The 23170-nt window shown below is 40.9% G+C and overlaps 1 protein-coding gene and 1 long non-coding RNA gene across 2 annotated transcripts; both read left to right on the top strand.

Annotated features, from left to right (window-relative positions):
- On the top strand, window positions 1–8819 carry CDCA7 (cell division cycle associated 7). The gene is made up of 10 exons (XM_066999268.1): window positions 1–156; window positions 1005–1130; window positions 1511–1621; window positions 2920–3171; window positions 3606–3683; window positions 4411–4599; window positions 4957–5097; window positions 5543–5692; window positions 6244–6380; window positions 6700–8819. Exons 1-10 carry the CDS (start codon window positions 136–138, stop codon window positions 6728–6730), a joined length of 1236 nt encoding a protein of 411 aa, XP_066855369.1. The 5' UTR covers window positions 1–135; the 3' UTR covers window positions 6731–8819.
- Window positions 8820–11018: 2199 nt separating this feature from the next.
- Window positions 11019–20692, top strand: LOC106030006 (uncharacterized). The gene is made up of 5 exons (XR_001203476.3): window positions 11019–11864; window positions 13244–13280; window positions 18206–18301; window positions 18518–18722; window positions 20342–20692. It is a non-coding gene; the product is annotated as an uncharacterized lncRNA (long non-coding RNA).
- The last annotated feature ends 2478 nt before the right edge of the window (window positions 20693–23170 follow it).

The raw sequence follows: 23170 nt of genomic DNA, 5'->3' as shown, positions 1-23170 counted from the left end.
GGTGCCGCGGCGGTGCGGGCTGCATCTGCCAGGACGCGGGCGCCGAGGCGGGAAAGGCGCCGGCAGGCCCCGCCCTCCCCGTCCCCGCCGCTTTGGCGCGAACGTTGAGTTCCCGCCACGCGCCCCGCCGCCAACATGGCTCCGCCGCGCCCGCAGGTGGGCGCCGCGACGGGACGGGACGGGACGGGACGGGACGGGACGGGGGCGGCCGGGGCGCCGCGGGTGGGGCACGGGCCTGGGGGGGGGCCGCGGGGGGCGTCCCGCGGGGGGTGTCCCGCCGCTCCCCGGCATGGGGGGACGGCACCGGGAGCGGGGCGGGGGGCTTCGGGGGGCTTCGGGGGGCTGGTTCCTGCGGTGGTAACGTGCGGGCTGGGCCTCGGGACGGCTGGTGGGGGTTTGGGTACCCGGGCGGGGTGTAGGGGGCCCCGGGAAGTGGCTGAAGCCCGACAGACGGGGTGTTCCGTCCTGCTGGTGGAAATTGACGAAGCTGTCCGCAAGAGTAGTGTTAAGCCCTTAATTAAGGGGTCTTAGCTAATTCCTTAACAGCTATAGCGTGCTTGGTGTGTGCCTTACCTTCGGTGTAATAGATTAGAGCAGCTTTCTAGAGAGGCTGCTTGTGTACTTGTACATCTCTCCATCGTTGTCTGTAATGAGTGTGCTTAGACCATGCTGGCAACATGCGCGTAACAAGTGGAGAACAATATGATTTTTGTGTGCGTTTCTACCTCATTGCAGTCATAAAAAATATTTTTGGATACCAAACAAAACTCATCCATAATAATGATCAGAAATGTGTGAGAGCAGAACCTATTCCCATGTCTAGCTTTGGGAATACTTCTTGTGATGATGATGACGATGATTATGCTGGTGTGAGATGTTTTGTATCGTGTCCAAGCGGATTAAGAATTCTTAAATGTTTAAGACTCCTAAGCTTCAGTTTAACGACGTGTCTAAAAGCTTACAGCTGGCTGCCCCATTAATGGTGTTGTCACTGTTCTTTACAGCGCCGAGGATGCTGGGGAAGGAGAAACTTCACGGCGTTCCGAAATACAAAGCTGATCCCCATGGAAACGTCCTCATCCTCTGATGACAGTTGTGACAGTTTTGGTTCTGATAATTTTGCAAATACAGTAAGTACGGTACAAGAACAAATAAAACTGAGTGTGCAGTGCTGGTAAAGACCCGCATGTTTTGTGCATGATTAAAGCTGTTTGCTCTGTTTACAGTTTTGTATGGTAGTTCTAAATCTGTGCTATGTGCTGTAATTTCATTTCACTGTTCGCTAGTGCTTCTAGGTGGTAATTGTTGGAAGTAGATTAGCTATTTATTCTAGCCTTTGAAATGTCACCTAACCTAACATGCCTGATAATTTGCAACTGCAGTTTTGAAACCACTTATAAATCCCTTAACTATTTTTTTTTTATTGAGAAAGCTGTTTGCTTGTATTGCACTTGTAAGCGTGAATTATTTTATGTACAACTAAAGTTAAAGGATACTTTATTCTCCATAGAAATGCAAGTTTAGGTCGGATATTACAGAAGAACTGGCAAAAATCTTTTATGAAGCCTCTGATGATGAATCCTTCTGCGGCTTTTCAGAAAATGAGATTGAAGATGCGTTGGTAAGACAGTTGATTTTGGTTGGCAATTTTAAATTTGAATCCTTACACATTCTTAATCGAAAAATAATGGCAACTTCAATTATTGTCAGAAAGAACCATAGTTTCATTTAATGTAATATACCGTCAGTCTCAGTAGCCATAGTTGCATTTTCTTTTTGTTCTTCAATGCAAAATGTTATGCTAGCTCACTGACTCCAGCAAACCTGAGAAAAATCTCTGTGTACACTGGCATGCATTCAGACCTGCACTCTTACAGTGTAACAGGAAATGCTGTACTGCTTGAGAGCACTGTAGAAATAGTCATAGGTGGTGACATCCTGACTTCAGTACAAGATCAGGTTTGTAAGTGTTACCATGTTTGGCATAAAATAAGTTTCTGTTGTAACTTTAGAACCTACTGAGGAATAAACTAGGTTAGCATCTGACTGAAAGGAGATGTGTACTTGAGTTAATGCACAGCAGTAAGGAGAACAAGTAGGAGACAACACTAGAATAAATATGTGTGAAAAAGGAATCAATAGCTACACTTAAATGAAGAACCGGGACCAAATATGTGGTATAATAAAACCCCATGTAAATAAGAATTGACATTTGAGACCAATGAAGACCTTCACACTGAAGCAGGATGTTTATGTCTAGGACCAAAATATGACTCTCTTACCGAGTCTAAAACTAAAAGCCTATCGGAAAGTGGGCTGTTAACTAAAGAAACTATTTCTTGTCTTCATCGGACCCTTGATTCTTGTAGAAGTTCTTATCAAGGTATCAGAACTCAAAGATAAGAAATTGCTGGAGTTTTATTCATCATTATTTAATTGACTAGTGTTAGGAGGAAGTTTTCACTTGCTAGCAATCTCACAGTATCAGTGATAGATATCCTTCACAGTTTACAGACTCGGTTTTGACCTGTGATGAGAGCTGAGTAATGTTTTTGGTTGTTATTTTTTTTTTTTACAACCAAATACTGTATGTTGAGAAATTGAGCCCTTAAAATGCTATTCTTTCTCAAACTCGCACATAAATTATTTTCACTGCTAGGCCTGCAAGTGACAGCTTAAAATTGCTGCAAGTGAAACAAGGCTTTTTTTCTGATGTAGTACAGCGTGGCTCTCCTTGACAGTTTTTTGCCTTTTTAAAAATTAAAATACACTAGAGCATAGGACCAAAAGCTTAAAAACAAAAGTGTGTATTTCAGCCAGATTTCCTCTTTTACCGCCCCTAAACAAAAAATGGTCAAACTATGTAATTGCAGACCAGCTCACTTGGATTTGTATGCTTCTATTCTGATTTGTTAACAGAAACTGGAACCAGATTCAGAGGAGAATGATGGAAGTGCTGAAAGTGAGGTAGCTCAAGGAGCGCGGAAACACTCTGCTCCTCTAAAAGTAGCTATGAGGTTTCCACCTCGAAGATCGGAAAGGAGGAAGGCTGAGATGGAAAGTCTTCCTGAAAAGCTGATGCCTGCTCCAGATTCAGACTCTGATTCTGAAGAAAAGGGCTCTGTGTTTTTAGAAAAAAGAGCTTTAAACATCAAGGAAAACAAAGCAATGGCAAGTACTCAGTGTCTCCCCCCATTTCTCTCATTCACCCCCTGCCTTGATTCTTGGGGACCTCTTTGGTTATTCAAATTAACTCATAATGTATTCACATAATTCCTATTAGAGGAATTTGTATTCCTATTATTTAAATCTGATACTTTATGTTTGCTGGCACATGATAATCCATAGGCTAAGTCCTTTAGTAAAAATCCTAATATTGAAGGCCTATTCCTGTTTAGGCTTGCAGCCTATTAAGTTCAAGTGTTTTCAAATTACCTGCAGTCTCTAGAACATAAAAATGAGACGTAAAAGTAAAAAAGTTGAATGGCTATGCTTCCTGCAAGTAATTGTACTTCGAGCCAATTGCCCTAATCTAACAGTCTGTAGTAGCACATAAACTACCTTTTAAGGCTCTGTTTCCTTTTCTTTTTTCCTTCTATTGTTAGCTTGCAAAACTAATGGCGGAGTTGCAAAGTGTTTCTGGTATCTTTGGTGGGAGAAGGTCATTGCCAACTGCCAGTCAAGTAAGTATTAACTTAGTGTATTTGCTTTCAGGTTTCTGGGTCTCAAATTCTTGAATTACAAAAAAGGACTCTTCATTAAAAGGCTTAATAAACCCTGGACATCAAAGTCCAGATCAGAATTGCACGTCTGCTTTAGTAAACAATACTCGTTGTGCAATTCTCTGTCGATTTGGCACTGTATGAATTAATCCATTCAGTTTTATAGAGGCCTAGGTGACTCCACTGGCCAATAAAACCAAATGAGATGTTATATAAATGCCTATTTATAGAAAGGCTGGAGATAAGGGGGGCGGCCAAAGCCTTGAAGCTCAAGTCTGAATATTCTGTGACTTTGAAGCATTGGAAAAAAAATGTTTTGTCCTTAAAGTAATAGGGTTGTGAATCAGCAATGAAATGGATTTCATTGCTAATTTATCTGTGAGTTGTGTGAGGATGGGAGTAATGATAAAAGTGGAAACTTCTCATGGATATGGGTTCTGCTGCTGTGTGTGGGAATTACTGTGTATCTATCTGCATGGACACAAAAAGCTGCTTTTGGCTTGTTCTCCGCAGCTGGCAGTACATTCAAGATGAATTTGCCTAGGATGTTTTTTACCTTGTGTTTTCTGATGGTTGGGGGAAGAATTCTTTTTTTGGGAAAGAAAGAAAGCAGGCATGTCTTTTGGAGGCCGAATGCATAGTGGTGACAGGAGCTGTTGCTTAATTAGGGGCTTTTAAATTTTACCAGGGGCCAAAGCGACTTCCAAGACGTTCATTACCTAGAAGTGCGTTGAGGAGGAACCCAGATCGAAGTTCTCGGCCTCACACAAGGTCCAGGTCTCTGACTGAAGGTCCTCCTACTCCTTTACCAGAAGAGGAAGATGATGACCGGTACTTCCTAGTGAGAAGAAGGACAATGTCTGATGAATACATGGAGGTAAGTTGAGGTTCTAGTTCTCCAGCTGCAGGTTGCTATTGAAGGTGGTTTTCTATCCCTTCAAGAAAATAGAAATTCATTCAGAGCACCTTATCCTGGATGAATTGCTTCCTCTGTACTCCAGCAGAAATTAAGTGTGCTCCAGTGGCATTTCACTTGATCTGTCACCCTTCAGATGCTAAAGCAGCGTACATATTGAATGTCTTTGCAAATCTCTCTCTCTCTCTCTCTCTCTCTCTCTCATTTTTATATAGAAAGATTATTTGAAACTTTAGCACTGGTTTGAAGATTCCCTTCTTTTTTGTGTAGAATGTTAGCTGAATCTAATCCTGACTATTTTGTGTCTTCATTATTCAGCATGATGCCCAGACTCCCAGGAGGGGTCACCGTGGTGCCATGGCTCTTCCACACATTGTGCGCCCGGTTGAGGAGATAACAGAGGAGGAGCTGAATAACATTTGTGGATCTGCAAGAGAGAAAGTGTATAACAGGGCCATGGTAAGTATATTCCGACTTTGTGAAATGCATACTTCTGCGAAATCGTTTGCCTGTTATTCCCTGCTTGTGGTTTAGCATCAAATAGAGCAGACTCCCCTCCTCACTGATAGGAGGGATGTGATTTTGGGGAGAAATATGCCTGAGGTCTTAAAACGTCATCTTCTGTCTTTCCCTGAATTTATAGAATAGCCTTTACCAAGCCAGTTGGCTTGCTTTAACCGTGGAACAACCATAATACATAGGCAATACCAGCCTGTGAAAGTGTTTGTTAACAGGCACCTAAGATGTGATGTTAAAATAGTCTCTATTCAAACTTGTGAGGTGGCTTTCTGTTCCAGGATAAGCACTGCTAACTGCCAAAGACTGCTTATTAAATGCTCTCTTTCCCTAACCAAGGAGTTATTTTTAAAGTTTTGTTTCCTGAATTGCTTTCCCCATATTGTAGGGATCCACCTGTCATCAGTGTCGCCAAAAAACCATAGATACCAAGACAAATTGCCGTAACCCTGATTGCATAGGGGTACGGGGCCAGTTCTGTGGGCCGTGCCTCCGCAATAGGTACGGGGAAGACGTCAGAACAGCGTTGCTGGATCCGGTAAGACAGTTCTTAACGTTGGCCTTATTGTGCTTAACTTGAGCAGAGAAGTACATTTGTTATACTCAGAGCTAAAGAGTTGCTTGCGGTGCTGTCATACATAATGTGTTCTTAATTTGATTCAAACTGAATGACAGAAATAGTTACTAGTTACGTGGTTCTATTTACAGGAACAAACTATGAGAGCAGAGAAGCTGACAAAATATTCTTATATTTGAGCATCAGAATAGTGTTCTCTATTTTACCTTGCATTAGTGCTTAATGTAGTACAGAGAATTGTATTGTGGACAAATTCCATTGCTACTGTGGGCTATGGAATTGGTGCAGGAGTTGAGCAGAGCAGAATGCTGCCTGTGGTTATGTGCAAAGAAGGCAAAGGAGAGTTTAATACCTTAGAGACTGAAGAGTTTGGACTCTTCTGTACTGGTGACTTCTGCAGCACTGATGGTCTCTGTAAAACTAAGTGGGAGCAGTATCATGTTTTAAGTCACAGTTGTGAATCATGTCTGGCATTCCAGCTCAGTTAAAAAGGATGTCTCTCTTTCGTCTAGACCTGGAGGTGTCCACCCTGTCGTGGAATCTGCAACTGTAGCTTCTGCAGACAGAGAGATGGCCGATGTGCTACAGGTGTGCTGGTCTATCTGGCCAAGTACCATGGCTACGACAACGTCCATGCCTACTTGAAAAGGTAAGCATGCTATTGTGTCAGTGGCGTGGCTCTACTCTAAGTGGGATAAGTAGCTGAAAGCTGGGGGAGAACTTTCCGTTCACATCTGTTTGTCAGGTAGATGTCACAAGACTAGTCCACATTGTCTTTGGAATCGAGGATTTTTCCAACAACACTTTTCTGACATGTTTGTTCTTAACCTAAACAAGTGGTATATTCACTCTGTCTTTTTGCTTTTAACATGACCTGTGTTTATTGTCATGACCTCCACTAATGTGTCTAGAGGCTTTCCAAGCAGTGGTTTGCTATAAACTAACACAAGTTTCTACTTGTCTTTCAGTCTGAAACAAGAACTTGGAATGGAAGACTGAAGCTCTGATTGCCTTTAAATTACGTACTCTTTCACCAGTGCCATATTATTGCCTACAGTGAATCACTTAATCAAATGAGATTACAAAGCCAGTGCCTTTGTTCCCTCCCCTTTGGGGCAAAAATAGTGTATCTCAGTGCAAATCACACTTGGAGAAACTGTTTAATGAGGGGCTTTGCCCATAGGCCATTGTTTTCTTTTTAAACAACTTTTGCAAAACAGAAAGCCAGATAGCATCAGTTCTTGCTTTCATGCCAACAACATTTTTTTTTCTGAAAGAAGATGGGACTTTAAGCCATTGGAGTTCTATTCATGCAGTAATCTGTGCTGCAGGTTTATTTATGCTTTGAAGTTGATCACAAAAAGATAGAGATGTTCTGAACATTTCAGGGCATTGTTCCCCACAGAACCAAGCAGGGAAAGGTGTGTGCTTAACTCCTGGTCAACTTCTGCTGCAATAGACTCTTACTGAACATAAATGATCAAATGGAAGCTAACAATTCTCTAAAACAGCAACTCATTCTTAAGTTCAAAAAGGAAGCCCTAAAGGTTGCGGTCGAGCAGTCTCCAAGCATTAACATTTGGTTTTATAGAGTACTTAAAGTGCACATTGGCCATTTTGAAGGAGATTCTTTAGTGAGTGACTTAATTGTAGCAGAAGCAACTGGGGGTAGGCACTTTTGTTCTGTGTTTTCTCAGATGAGAGGAGGCCATTGCTGAAAGCTTCCGTAGCACTGCACTAGAGTTGTCTAGTGATGACAGTAATCTGAAAGTGCTGGTATGCATCACAGTGACCACTTAAATTACTGTTGTTTTTTTGGATTCTCTTTTCCCTGCTCTTGCTGCCAACTGCAGACTTGCTTCTGTGCAGAATCAGCCCAGGTCCTGGCAAAGGAGGATGCTTGGCTAAGTAGAGGAGTAGTGGTTTGTTTGGCTGTTGACCAACTACAAGCATATTAAAGGTGGCAACTTGTTGAACTGTCAGGAAAAGGGGCAATGACAAACAGTCATTGGAATCAGAAGCCTTAGTTTTCTTTTACCTATGAACAAAATGAAAAAGTAAGGACTTCCTAAGCTACAGTCCAGCTTAAAGTGAATGACTCTTTCACTTGCATAGAGCTTCACAAACATAAATAGATAATGTTCTCAAAAGACATACCCTGGCTGTGGTAACAGATAAAGAAGAACAATTGATCAAAAGGCTTTTAAAAATGAATAAGAAGGGAGATGTAAAGGTTGCATACAGTTTGTGAGCACTTATAAATGTGATTAGTGCTGTGGTCTCCTTAACAGTCCATCCATACTTCTTTTTGTATCTGGCTCCCTGTGATCGCAGAAGGGTATTTTGCGTGATGTTAATGAAGCACAAGTACAGCAAAAACTGAGCTGAAGAGTATCTGGTGTTGCGTGGACAGCGTCTTCTATTCTACAGCAGTGAGTGCATAAGGTGCCACAAAAATAGTATCTGGAGAACCACAGTGTATAATTGCGCTTAGTTTGGTAATGGAAACTACTGTATAAGCTTTGTATAAGGTTTAGAATGCAATGTTATACGTAATGTACAGTTGAATAGTAGGGAGAATCAGCTTGGATTTATTGAGCACTAGAACTAAACATGGCTTTTGACCCCTCTGCTTGCACAGTGTTTGTACTGTGTGTGTATATAATGACCCATGATTTATACCTTTCTGGGAACTAGATCAATGTGTGTGGGAGGGGGAAGAGAGAAGAATTTGGACACAAGATACTTATGTCTCAGACTTGAAGATCTGTTTCATAAATCATCTGTGCTATTGAAAATCTCCTGTCCTCTGTTTTTGTAGCGTGAATAGGTGTGCAATCTAAGGTGGAGTGTGATCTACCCTCTAGGTACATTTCATGAAGAAGGAACTCTAGAAGTACATGTTCTGACAGATAAAGAGTGATTTTTCTAATTGCTGGGCTTCCTTTCTGATTGCTAGAGCTTGAAAGGACTGTGCTAAAAGCAAACCCTTGCTTTGTATCCTGGAGACTGCTGTATTAAGATTTTTTTCATCTGCAAAGCTGTATGAAGGTTTTTATTTTGAAAATAAAAAATTTCTGGGTTAGAATTTCTTGCCTCTTAATTGTTCTTAAAAAGCCCGTTACAGCTGCACTTAGTTTTTACCACTTTTCAGATAAACTATTGCATGTACAGTTGAGAAGTACAGGAGGCAGTTACTCTCTTCATACATGGAGGAGCAGCGTGACTACATCTTTCTCTCCCAAGTCCTGTGTACCTGAACTGGGCTAGCTTTGGTAGTCGTGCTGTTTGAATTGAATTGTCTGATAGTTAATGACTAACTTGGGGTGATGGAAATACAGTTACTGAGTTCAGGCAAGATGCAGATGTTCAGAACCTTCAGCGTTTTTTCTTCAAGCTAGATATCTACATTCATCATGAGATGGAGAGGACAATATAGTTTGACACAAGTAGAAGTCAGATGCCTGCTGCTCCCCCCCATTAAGTTTAGAGCTGTGTGTTAAAGCAGAGAATTAACCAGGGAGCTTGTTTGCAGGCTGGTAGTGCACAAGACCGTTTCTCATACTTCTTGCTGGAGTCACTGTAGCTTCGTCTAAGAGAGCAGTTAAATGAGACTATGGCAGAAGATTCCACGAAAATTGTACTGAGATGGTGGAAACAGGAAAGTGATCGAGCAGAGTGTCCGAGCTGCCCATGAATACTCTCTAATGGTAAAATCCTCATTTCATTACTATCACCAAAAGCTTTGTACAGATGTTTACCTTTCATCGCCACTGGTGACATGAGAGAAAATTTGTATTTATGTAGTGTGTTAGTTTTAAGGTTTACATGATGCTGAGGTGTCTCAATCCAACTCTTCCCCCCAAGCCTCTGCACCACAGCTGCTTAAGTATTGTTGATGTTAACCTGACAAAGGACTCATGCTTTATATCTGCAGCAAGTCGGTGGCAATTTAAGATACTTCATGTGGAGAAAAGTCTAACTATTGGGTAGTTTTGAAAACAAAGATGCATGGAAGCAAAATCACTGGAAAAGGAAGAACAGAAGAATGAAGCTCATGCGTGAGGTAGAATGACTTAATTTATTATTGAAAAAGGCTGCATGAGTTGATTCCCTCACTACTTTCAGCTCTAGGGCAGGCGATCTTGCATCTAGGTCTGATAAAACTTCCAACTTTTTTCTAAAACCTGTTATAATCATTTATAATTGCTAGAAAGGATTAGTAGGCAAATTGCACTCTTAAATTTCTTGGACCTTTGTTCCTTGTGCATTCTTAGGGGTGGATGGAAAGGGCATTTGTGCCTATGAAACACTGCGAAGTAATAGTACTGGAAGGGTGACCAATAACTCCTTTTTAATGTTAAATATGTAAATATAACCTAAAGCCTGCTTATGAGTCAACTATTTTTTCACATTGATACAGTATCTAGAGATGGAACTGGACAATTTTCTCCTTAATAGCAGAAGATTCTCTTAAAGTAATATATATTAATATATATTTTTGGTTCTTCCCCGTCTCACTTTCTTTTTAATTTAACCATATGTTGAAGTGTTAGGTCTCCTCAAGTGTATTCCCTTGAAATAAGGATTTTTGTCTCTTAACCTGTGAAGCAAAATGTATTTTTCCTTGTGTGTAAGCTACAAAAATAGCATTAAAGAATTACTTCACAGACTGCTAAAGTAACACGCGCTGCACATTCCAGAACAGCATGTTCTGCTGCTTAACAACAGCTACATTAATGTAGGGAGGTGCAATGCAAATTTAAAAAATACACATCAGCTTTGGAAACAACTCCCTCTGCCTTCCCAGCTTCATGGGCTAAGATACCTTTTATTTGTGTGTTTAAAAAATCTTTTATATAAAGAAAAGGAAGGATGTGATAATACAAAGCATACATAGCAGCATTTGCTCAGGTAGGTTAAAGGGATCAAAAAGGGCAAAGCAATTGCATCTAGTTGGAGAAGAGCTTTGTGCTGTAGGTTAAGGGAGTACAGCTAGCTTTGAAACCTCACCTGTAAGAGGCAATGTGAAGGCGTAGTTCTCCACATCTGATGCATTTGGCAAGAGAGTCACCCACTGACCTCTGCTGGCATAAACCAGCCTGTTCTCTTACGGCGTTCTGCGAGTGCAGCTCTTGCATGGCTAATGGCATAAGCTAGTATAGAGGTTTTGGAAACACCACCTGCTGTTCTCTAATATTCTTGGCCATGCAGCTAGAACAAAGTGAGTAGAGGGATATGGCTTCCTCTGTCAAGTGTAGGCTGACTAGTCTGTGGGGTCCTGAACTCCAGCACCATGTAGTGCCGTGCAGTGTCAGAGAAATACATGAGTGCGTCAGCTCCAAGTGTTATGTGAGGGCATCATCACATCGTGCTTAGTTCTCACCCTTCTACCAAATAAGCCCGGGACCCCTAGGTGGATGCCTCAAAGAAAGAAAAACAGCCACTCACCCTTTGGGTGAAGGGGAGTGAAAGGTGGGTGCAAGCTGTGAACACAAAGGTGTAATGGTCAGTGCTAGTGGTAAGGGTCTTGAAAGTAGAAGGGGGAGGGCAGGACAGGAACCCTATGGTGACTGGTATTTTTAAGAAGCTGTGGATGCTGAATTTGTATGAAAATGCCTAGAGGACAGAACTACAGGCATGTTAAAGATCTGCTTGCTACCACCAGTACAGGCTTCCTTCTGACTGGAATTGAACCTGCTCTAGTTGCAAGGGTGACAAACAGTTCTGTTGCATTTAAAAACAAACAAACAAACAAACAAAAACCTGCACAACCAGAAGACGTGGTATGGTCAGGATGGAGTGGAAAGGTATTGAGTCAGTCTGCCTTTTATTAGTAGTACTTCAGCAGTATTTCTCAGTGCTGATTGCTTAAAGTAGAAAAGCTTAAATCAGTTGAACTGTAGATCCTGCTGTGTTGAGCCCTACTCATACAATCTTTCCCCTGGAGTATGTCTGCAGGTACAACTTACCTGCTCCTGAAAATGGAAACAAAATGTTGCTAAAATTATAGCTTTGTGTTTGGGCTCAAGTTAGCTTTATATCCTTATCTGTATGTTAATATCATTGCAGGCAGGGAGAGCGAAATTGTGTCCTAGGCTGTGTGAAGAGGTTTAAGTAACAGAAGCCTATGGTAAGCATCCTCATACTGTTGTAATCACATACACAGTAACAAAGCAATCCTACCAGCACCACTTCTGTTGGCCTTGTTTTACTTCCTTTTAATTTGAATGCCCACATGAAAGTGGTATGTTTGCAAATTGTTATATAAACTGGGCACGCACAACTGACTGCCACGAGGGCTGGGGATGAGAAGGCTCCTACCAATATCAAAATTCATATATCCTTCCTGAATATCCAAGCAAGCACCTGTTTGAAAACAAAACAACTGTAAGACTATATTGGAAATTAACAATTTTAGAATTCAGAGTTATGTAGACATTTTCTATTACATTGTATAGCTGAGGTAAAACAAGTCCAATCAGCGTCAACCATTTGGTTTGGTAACATGAAGATCCACTATCTTTAGATGTGCTCTGAAGTTCCAGATCTAGAAGCCTGGTTATGTTACTACTCAAATGTGAATGAACTTAAGCACTCTTGCACGATTCTCTTTTTATATAGCTTATTAGCAGAATTTAGCAGTAGGAAAGATCCTATTTCTTAGTGCTTTTGTGGTGTGGGTTTTTTGTTGTTAGGTGTAGGGGGTGGGGTTGGTTTGGGTTTTGGGTATTTCTTTTTGAGCCTGGTTATAATGCGAATACAAGTGATAACAGTGAATCATCAGGGAAAAAAAAGCCCTTTGGAAATAAGCCAGAGTCAAATTCTTTTCTCGTGCTCTGTTCAATCTGCTTCCTCTTTAAAAGAAAACTTTCACATTAGCAGAAAAATAAATGCTTAGCCAGAGTTCTTTTTGTGTCCCTTTCAGCAGGGAGAAGGGGATGAGTGTGCTGAGCTCAATGCCCATGCTGGCTTCCTCCTGCCGTGGAGAGTTAACACTCTAAAGGCTTTTTCTTCCCCCTTTATTTCTGTTTTCATTTAATTCTTATGATAAAGTTTCGATGTTACATTTTTGGTATTGGAAACCAAGCACAGAGTTTTGTTGTGAGGAACTGACCTGCTTTGACATAATCCCAATTTTCTCTAGGAGAACAACTTCTAGTTTTCAAAGAGTTGCTGGGGCTAGAGAATAGCAACTGTGCTACAGACCTCTTGAAAGTAGCTCCAGTAAATAAGTAAATACCAGTATCTATGGTAGCTGTATGTCCAATACAGCATACAGATGCAGCGTTCTGTCAAAGCCTTCTGGTATCACTATAAACAAGTCACCTTTTCTGCAGCTGTTAGACCAAAACACCCTTCATCCACATATCTGAAGGCTGTTAAAAAAATAAAATAAAAAAATTAAAAAAATTGAATGTTCCTAATGTGATCATAACTTACTTTTTATCAAGACATGCAGATTTTCCATAGCAAGGAGTAATGCTCTTTTTTTCCTTGCTTACCTTACAGGCACGGATGGTAGACAGCCTTTCTCCTTGCAAGCAGAGTAAGTCTATTTCTTAGTCTTAATAAGTACAAGGTAAATTTTAATGGGCTAAATTTTGCATTATAGCTGAAACAAAGTAGTTGAAAATATTGCAAGCTATCAGGTGCTGTTTTCTTTCTTATATCTTTTTTCCAAAAGGTCTAAAATGCAATGTCTAGCATGTGATTTTTTTTTCCCCAGTTCTGAGGAAAAATTCTGCTGATGAGATGGACAGTTTGTCTGATACCATGCTTAGCTAACTTGCTAACTAAGGCTGCCTGAAATTTAGCGTCTGGTTTTCCCTGTATACATATCACGTTATACTTTTAACATTCTGGGATCTATAAAGAGACTTGATTCTTGCAAGTTCTTAGGGTTCCCTGCCATGGAAAGCTGTCAGCCTTGCTGGAGTACCCTTGTTTCCCATATGCCATGGCCTGCTATACAGTATGCAAGGAGGTATGTGGATTTTGTAAAAAGGATTCTTAGACATGTCTATGACAAACAACTCAACCTCTTCCCTGTAGTTAAAAACACCTAAAATTTTTTTGTGTCTCAGTTTCTGAGCACTATTTTCCTGTTGTTTGCTAGCCATCTAAACCATGTCAACCTTATCCCTCAGAAAATACAAGCAGTTAGAGTAGGAAAGATGCTTGAGTGGTCTCACCACAGTAGCACGGGGCACCTTACTATTACTTTTCCCTGTAGTCATACTGAGTTCTGCAATACTGTGTTTAGCATGTTTCTGAGACATGGAATACCAAAAATGCAAAGGAAGGGAAGCTGTCTTGTAGCTGCCCTTTGTGCAAGGCTCATTGAGCAAGTGCCACCAACCTCATCTGGTGAGACAGGTGAAGTTGCATTGTGTTCAGCAGCCTACCTGGAAGCACAGATACTCATCAGCTAGTGTTGATGAGACTGAGGTTTCTCCACACCTGTTGCAACAGAAACCTGGGTACCAATGGGACTTCATGAGAGCAAAGGTTAGGCGTCATGAAATACAGATACTCTGGACTAAAGCAGCAACTAAGGTGGATCTAGTCATAAGGTCCTGTGCAGAGTTAATTGCCTGCAGTTTATTCAGAGGTAGCGTGTGGGGGGTGTGTTGGTGATAGTGAGGCTGTTTGGTGACATACAGTTATAAATCAGTAATTGCACTGTTCTCCTTCCATTGAAATTTGGTGGAGTCCAGATCAGAGTTCAGCCACAGTGAAGAGACAGTGGAAGAAAAAGAGCTAAAAATCTCAAGACTTCCCAGGTTTCCGTAAACTAAGCAACAAAGGGAGAAAATACAGCTAATTCAAAAATGTCTATTAAAAAGAAAAAAATAGATCCTTTCAGTCATACCAATTGCCCTCAGTGACTTTGGGTTTGCCCACACACCTTTTGCTCTTACCTTAAGTGAAAGACTCACTTAAAAAAAACAAAACTGCACAGTACAGCAGTGCTATTTGCTAATGTAGATAAATTTACTTAAAGAAAATATTGAAGTAGTGCAGGAGCTATAGAATCAGAGCTATATAACATGGTACCATATAGCTGGAGGTGCAAAAACATATTTAGATGATCGATATTTCAAGGTTTTTGTCCTGATGCTTAGCTCCTCTGATTTATATCCTAAGATATTGCCAATGGGTGCCTTTTGTTGCAGTTTTAAGAGGTTTATGTGTTAAAATCTGCAACTGCTGAAATAGGAATAAATGATGCTGGGAAGTAAAGATAATTTGCAGCTTTCATTTGTAGTGTAGGTTCACATTCAGCATATCGCATATTTTTATATTTTTCTTTAACCCGTTTCTTCTGATTATTGCATCTAAAAGCAAATGAAACATAAGGCATCACCATTTGTTCACAAGTCACTTCTCTGAGATAAAATGCTTTGTTATATCCTATTAATACAGCCTAAATCTTTTTGTGTCACTGATTTGCAAACAAAGCAGAAAGACTGTAGCCTAAATCAGGCTGCTTTCTTGAGGGCTAGGAGACATACACACACTGGCTATTCCTTGACCTCCAGACAAACCCCTTATCTTTGCTAATGTGCATTATTTTACTTTTTGCAACAGATACCCCCATTTTTGTTTTGCCATCTGCTCTGCTCCATGGCAATTGACACTTCAGAGCGTTGGCTATTTATTACTCCCTAGACATAGATAGGAATACAGTAAATTCTTTATAAAATAAAAATCAATACTCACTGACATACTGCGTATTGAAGAAAATAATTGTTTATGGCACTCAGCTTAAGCTGTTCTGGTAATCACGTTGAAAAATACAATATTTATTCATTAGATCAAATTTAATGAGGCCTCCTGGCAGTAATTATAAAAATTACTGTAGCAGTAAATTACTAATGAGTTGTGATGTGCTTCCTACCTGTGAGGAAGGACTGGGGGTTGAAAAACCTGATATCCAGACAACACTAGGGAGGGTGAGATCTTGAGGCTAGGAGTCATGCTCACAGCAGCGCGGAAGTTGTTCACTGCACCTGAATGGTAGGAAGGAAAAAAGAAAAAAAAAAAGCAGAGACTCACAATCAGGAGTTTCACTTTAAACAGGCACTGAACTCTAGGTTTATTTCGAAACCAACACATATAGACAAGGGAACAATGTCATCAATGGGGGGAAGAGACTTCTTTGCTGTATGTGCATTGTCCTGTCTACAAAAGCAGCTGAGGTGACCTAATTTACTCAGGTAGATCTTGGGCTAGGGATAATTTCTTGCTTTCTTGTTGTTAGAAAGTTTCATGGAAAACACTGCAAAGAAGATGATGTGTTCTTAGTGCCCTTAAATCTTCAGAACAGTCACCCAAGATGTGGAGCTAAGACAAAGGTTGAAATCCCCCACCAGTTTGCTTTGATGTAGGGAGTTTGACCCAGATTTCTTTCTTCTTCTGAGACAAAGCTTTAAGGAATGCAGAGGCTTTTGGTAGCAAATGGTCCACAGTATGAAGGCATAAAGGTGTAGAAATGGTGCTACTTCTGTAAAGCATCCAGGTTTCTGCTGAGTACAAGGTGTTGCTGCAACAGGAGAGCATAGCTAGAGAAAGCAGTTCTGCAGCATGCTAAAATTAATGCACAAGTGAACTGGCATATAATTATGTTTCTGTAACTTGAAAAGGTGCCGTGGATTTGACATGGGGCCTTCAGTGTTGTAAAGCTGTGAATAGGCTGGCTTTTAGCAAATTTCTGCTGCAAAAGATTGGTCCTGAGTTCAAACATCTACCCAAAATCAAGTAGAAAAAGGTTATGAATTCTAATCTCTCATAGCTCTTACATATACATATATAGAGGCTTAAAGAGCAGTGGGTGGAAAGTCTAGCACAATTAGTCTCTTCCGGATGCTGGTATGTTGCAAAAAAAGGGACTAATGGGGCAAAGATTCTTTCACAAGCTTGTACATGTGAAGCCGAAGGGGAGAGAGACATGTCCCTCTGCCCTTTAGTCATCTCCATCCTCCCCTTAAAGAAGCAGAAATTCAGGTCGATCATATATAACCTACTGCCAACTTCTGTGCAGAGGTGCTCACTTTTCTGAAGCTACAAGTTCCTCAAGCTTTAAGGGCTCCAAAGAGTCGAGTATTGCAGTACTGAGCCCAAGACCTCGTGGCATTAGCCTTGCACGTTGATAAATGTATATGCTGAAGAATATGTACAGCTGGGTCTAAAAAATTCTTGGAAGAGCTTCAGTACTTTGGCTAGTTCACCTCACCTATCTTGTTATTAAAATAAGGCTAGGGGCGATTTTGCTTTGATGTGATTAGAAAAAGCCAGCATCTCGCTGCCAACCAGAAATTAACCTTATCTAACAGCATTCACACAAAAAACACAGAGGCTGCTCTGCCTGTGCTGTTATGTCACCACGATAGAGCTAATGCAGTATTGCTGCAGAGGAAAAAACAACCAATTTTGGCTGTGAAGATGATATCTCGGCTGCTGAAGTGCTGGGTTCTTTTCCTAGTACTGCCACATGTTTTCTCAGTGACCTAAGGAAATTCAGTCTCTCCCTGTTTCCCTTTTTAAAGCATGGAAATCCTCTACAGGCTTTCCCTTGCAGTCTGGCCCTGTCTGGAGGAGGAAAAAAAAAGTTGTTTTTTCTTTTTTTTATTATTAGCTAAACTGAATTTGGCGATGGACAGATGTTCACTTTGCATACAGCTGTGCTGGCTGAAGATGCATTTTTCTGTCTTTCTGGAGCTGTTGTGAGGCAAAATTAACACTGACAGAAAATTCTGTGGTCTTCAGATAGAAAACACTTTAGAAATAGAAGATATTGTAGGTTGGATTTTTGGAATTGCTGTCAGCCACAGCTACGGCTAAAATCAGTGAAAAAGACAGAGCCATGCACTACAATAATTTACATGAATGTGGTTTTTCACTGGTGGCATAGGAATCCAGATCAATCTGTGATAAAAAACACTCAGGTAAATACAAAAGGTAGATGTGGTGGAATTTTTTTTTTTTGGGGGGGGGGGGGGGGGGGGGGGCTTTTTTTTTCTTTTGTAAAGTGTGGCATGTAGGTCTGAGGACTTATGCCCAGAAGGCTACAAGCTTTCCCCCAGGCTGGCTGACTATTGTCTCATAATGCACAATGGGTTTTTAGTTGGTATTGTGAATTCTTACGTAATCTTATAGTGGCAAAATGGAAGCAATTTGCCTAATGTTTCTTCTTCCACACCTATGAAAATAATTTAACTTGGGGGGGGGGGGGTAATGCTGTGGAACTAAGCCCCAAAACTAGGTAACAACGATGAAGCTTTTAAAAGAGAACGTCTCACAATCTGACATAAGCAGTAACACTGTTGCTGTGCGCTATTACTATAATTAAATTACATTATGCCATTGCATTAAACTTAATCCGTCAGTAATACTGTACTTAGCAGTAAGATTTTGTCACATAAACATTATGAGACTTTAAACTTCTGCATTTTGTCTTGCAAACTGCAGGGAAAATACAGAAATTGGAGCAGCAGAATATAACATGAAAAGCTGTAGCAGTAGAAAAAGGCCAGCTGGTTCAACATGCCAGTCCTTTTAAAGCAGGTAAGCTAAGAGTGTTAGAATACATTTACTAAAAGGTTGGAACATGACGTGTGTGTGAGGCGCCTGTTATTACTTTGAAAATATTAGATGCCAATCTAAACTTTTTTTTTCCTGAAATTCAGAACACATAAGGTTAAATCAGAAGCTGCTGAGAGTAAACTGTTAAGAAAAACATGCAAATAACTGAAATGAAGCTGCAATCTTTTCTTTGAACAGAGCCAGAAAAAGAAGGAGGCTACAGATCACTTAGACTATGATCAGTATAACAGGGCAGCTGATCAGAGGGATGCAGCCTTTAGAACAATGTTAGCTCTTGCAGACCCAGGAAGCAGAATGGTATTTTTCAAACTGAAGATTTTGCTTCCATTGTAACAGATCAAACCATCATTTGGACCAGCAGTTCCCATCCTCTCTCAGCCTGGTAAGCTGTTGTACATTTATTTTGGTGCGAGATCTCTTCTAAATGGGTTGCTGTAGCATACATCCACGTCCTGTTGTACAGATATCCCTTCCTCGCTTTTGTAAAATAGAGACAGTCTTAACTGTTCCTTTTCATTATCAGGAACAAATACTTGGATTTTAGCAAAAATTATTGAGGAAAAAAACAAGCAGACTTCTGACCCTTTGCTTGCATCTCCTAGGGATATCACAAAAATGCCTGCTATAGACGTATGCCACACTACTGTGACATTTACTATACTTCCTCAATTTGCCATTGCCTTTAAGTATACACCGTACCACCTTGGTGTTCAGAACTTGTAGTCTAATTGTGCATGCAATATCCATGCCTAATGAATAGCATGGCAATAGAATGGCCATACTATTCATTAAGGATTCAGAATTTATACAGGGGTCCTCTTCTAGCTCCTGGGGGCAGGAGAAGGATGAAAACATGAGACATTATTAAACCTTGTAAGACTGCCACCCCTTGCCTCTGGCAGACTCGGGAGTGGGACTTAGCCTTTACAGGGAGGTTATCATCCATAATACATATTTACGCTCTGTCCATCGTGTATAAGAATGCTCTCAGTAAAACTTAGAAAAGGCTATAATAATACTTTGCACTTCTTTGTTGCCTTTCATCACAAGATTTCATTGTGCCTTTAAAAGCTTTCATTAACTAAAATTCACAACCCCATTGTGCAGTAACTGTGCATTAACACCTCCACCATAAGCAAAATACAGTTCAGAGAAGCAAGGCTGGTGTAAGTGGTTTAAAAAGCTGTAAAGAATGGGGGGGGAAAAACCTGGAATTGATTACTCCCCCATCTATGTGCTAGCCCTGTGCTTTCTATCTAAAATGTTTTAGACTTGGATTGATGCTATAACTGCACTTCGCTGCATTTTTAAATGCTGATGTTTGCCAAATTTAGCATTGTTTCAAAATTCTCAAGACATTCATTACCAGGTTCATTTATTATCTGCTGAAAATCTATCCTTTGATAACTGGATGCAGATGTAGCAATGAGTGTGATATAATTGCCTGTGGAGCTAGGTATGCGTTTTTCCTATTGTTAAGCTACAGGGTCTTGTTTCCCCAGGATGTGTATGACTTGTGAATGCCGGTTACGTACATTCCTGAGAAGAGAATGTGCCCCTAAAGCTACAATGTCCTTCGTGCATAGCCTCCAATCCTCTACAAAGCTTACATTTCACAGGTTTCAACAGTATTGGTTCTTTTGGGATCAATGAGAAACTCACCACCCATCTCCAGTATCTCTGAATTACAGAGCAGAACCAGATCAAACACAGAAGAGTTCCCTCATTTATCCTGCCTCTGTAATACATCAGAGTATGTGCTGCATTCATTTTGTGTAGGCGGACTGGTGTCTAATGTACTCTCTGAACATATTTATAAAGGATTAACCTGTGCCTGGTATTCCTAAAAACTGATTTAGTTAAAATACATATTTTATTCTACTTGTATCAACCATACAAATCATTCCTGTTTAGCTTTGATATTAGTCATTTTTGCTGGAGTGTAATACACTGTGCATTATCACTAGTCCTGCTATGTATGACAGGCTTTTTTTCCCCCAGCCAATACTTCTCGGTGCATTGTACGATCTGTGTCTGAGAACGTTAACCTGCAGTGAAAGTGTTCGCTAATAGAATGTGCTGCTTAGCAAATGCCGAAACACTGAGGATTTCAACAGAGCACTCTCGCTTTAAAAGTGCTTAGAAGCAAACTGAAAGTGGAAGGTCAGGAATCACAGGCGCTGGGAAGGACCTGGACGCGTGGTGTACCTGGGGACACTGTCTGTGAGTACACGCTCGCTTACCTGACACCTGCAATGCCAGGAACGATCCAGTGATGTGAAGCTCCTGGACTGCAAACCATTGCAGCTCCCACTGCTCCCCATAGCTGAGGATATGTTTTAAAATATTTACTTGATGCAGGCAATATTTAAACATTTGTCTCGTGTAGGAGAAGGATTAAAAGAAATTAAAAAAAAAATAGTTTAGCAAAGGAGTATTCTGCCCCTCATCTGCAATATGCGAGGAAAGCTCCAAAACATTAATGGCAACTTCAGAAGTTGCCAGATAGGAACTTGGGACAAAATTGAAGAAGGGCAGACTTCTGATTAGGGGCAATTTACTAAAGATCAGATCTGCAGAGAAAATGACCTAAGCAAGCAGAGGAAAATGTGTTACTTCAGATGTGTGACAGACAGATTTCTGAGGGTTTCCTCTCACCTGGATGTTCAGCCTGAGGTTTTTGTTGTTCATTTTTTGTTTGTTTATTTTGACTTTGTGTCAGCCTACACTGGGATAGAAACTGTGTGAAAAAGCTTACAGAGATTTATTTTCAATATCTAGTATCTTCTGGTAGAAATTAATGATGGTAGTTGATTATATTTTTGCCACTTACCTGATTATCTTTGAATTCAAGGAGTTCAGCCCATTTTGAAATTTGTTCTTGATCCTTGTTTTTTTATATAACTTGTGTGTCAAATATTATTTGTTCTGCCATCAGTCCATCTTATCTGGGTGTAAGAGAACACAAAAATCAGTGTGCATAGAGAGGGAGGAGGATTCTTCGCAGCAGCCCATCAAGCAGTTTTTCTGGTTCATTTTCTTCCCCATTGTTCAAATATCAACTCAGAAGCTTGCAAATGTTTCTTTTTCTTGCCAAGACAGTGGTACTTTTGCCCTGGCACACAGTAATGTTTTTTTTCCCTTTTCTTGTGTTTTGAGTGCAGCTGAACAACAAATTTCTCTCTGTTTAATAAGCAACTTCCTCATATTAAGTTTTTTCCATACCAAAATATTTTTTTTTATTTCAGCACAGCTCTGCATTTGTATTTGTTAATTAAGTACTGACAAGTGAGTAGCAGCAAGTGCAGCAATATCGTGTTTGCGGACAGAAGCCCCTTTGGAGCCTGAGCCCGTCTGTCTCAGGACAGACACACAGCACATGCTGCAGGAGGTATCCAGGAAGGTGACGAGTGGGGATTCAGAAAACAGGAGCGGCGCTTCTGTAAGAAATGTAACCTCTTTTCTGCTGTTGCACAGAGATTAGACTTATGTTACTCTCAGAAAATTTCATGCAGGTTACATCCATTTCATACTTCTCCCTGAATCCTAGATCATTTCTAGTTGTACAATGGCAAAATAATTTGCTACCCGTTTTCTGACCAATTCAAGAGGCTTTCTTTAAGTGGAAGTTGGGCCATCGGAGGCTGTTGGAGGACATGGACAGATGGATGGACAGTTGATGGATGTGTGTGTACATGCATCTGGAGTTCTTTTGTTCCCTCCCGGTTAGCTTTGGTTGTTAAAACAACCACTTCAGTAATTTCTTGGCTCGCTTTGCAGGGAATAGAAATCTTGGTCTTGGCTGCTGGGGAAAGAGAGGTTGTCATAATGTTGCTCTCCCTCTTGACTGACAGGCACCTTTACGAACACACAGCATGTTTCATCTCAGAGCACTCAGTGAATATCCTTACCCCCTCTCTGGACCAGCCCACCTCTACTTGCAATGTTCCTTGCTTTTTCTACCAGGAATGCAATCCCTGCCTTTTGTTCCTCCTTCTCGGCAGTTAATACCTCCCCACCTTACAAGTCAGTAGTGGATTCTGTCAGTTAAAAAAACCAAATAACAAACCCTCCTACCCTGAAGGCCTTTTCCTTTCATGCGTGCATTTTTCTAGCCTGTAAGGGAGTCAGTGCCATAACCCTAAGCTTTCATGGAATAGTTTCTAAGCCTGTATCTGTGCATTATGAATATCTTCCAAAGGGGGAACGAACGTCCTCTCTTCTGGCAGCTCATACATTTCGTGACTTCCTGCCCTCCCCCTCTCCCCCTCCGCTCCTTACAAGCCCCAGCACTTCTTCCCCTCTGCATGTAATGTCTCCCTTCGAATCCTTCAGCACTGTTGCTGTCACCTCAGCCTGCTCCAGCCATTGCCTGGCAATGCAGAAACAGGCCTGAACCCCCAAATTTTTGCCACTGTTAAGACATCCCACTGTTGGGCTTTTGCAGGTTTCCAGAAAGCTAGATGACCTGTGACATAAGCTTCCAACCCTCTTCCATCCACTCACTTCTTCCTTGTCTGTTGGATTTCTCTCTACATTTTGCTGGTCTGAAAATAAAAGCATCAGCTCATTTTTTTTTTCTTTTACCCCATTTAACGTCACTGGTATCGTGTCACCACCTTTCTAGCTGAGGTCTTTTTTTTTTTTTTGGTGTTATTCAATGTTACTTCTTGGTTTCTAACAAGATGCTATTAAGAAATGCCAGACACATCTTCTGCCCTAGGGATAGTTGACTGTCTCTAACCCAGAAATGCAAGACTGCTGGCTCAGGGGCAGGAGGCAACACCTACACAGAAATGTGAAACACTGGTGTGCCATATGGGGCCAGGT

Source organism: Anser cygnoides, chromosome 6, assembly GCF_040182565.1.
Source record: "Anser cygnoides isolate HZ-2024a breed goose chromosome 6, Taihu_goose_T2T_genome, whole genome shotgun sequence".
Classification (NCBI taxonomy): domain Eukaryota; kingdom Metazoa; phylum Chordata; class Aves; order Anseriformes; family Anatidae; genus Anser; species Anser cygnoides.
Note: the sequence above shows the minus strand (reverse complement) of the source record. Positions and strands in the feature narration are given on the sequence as shown.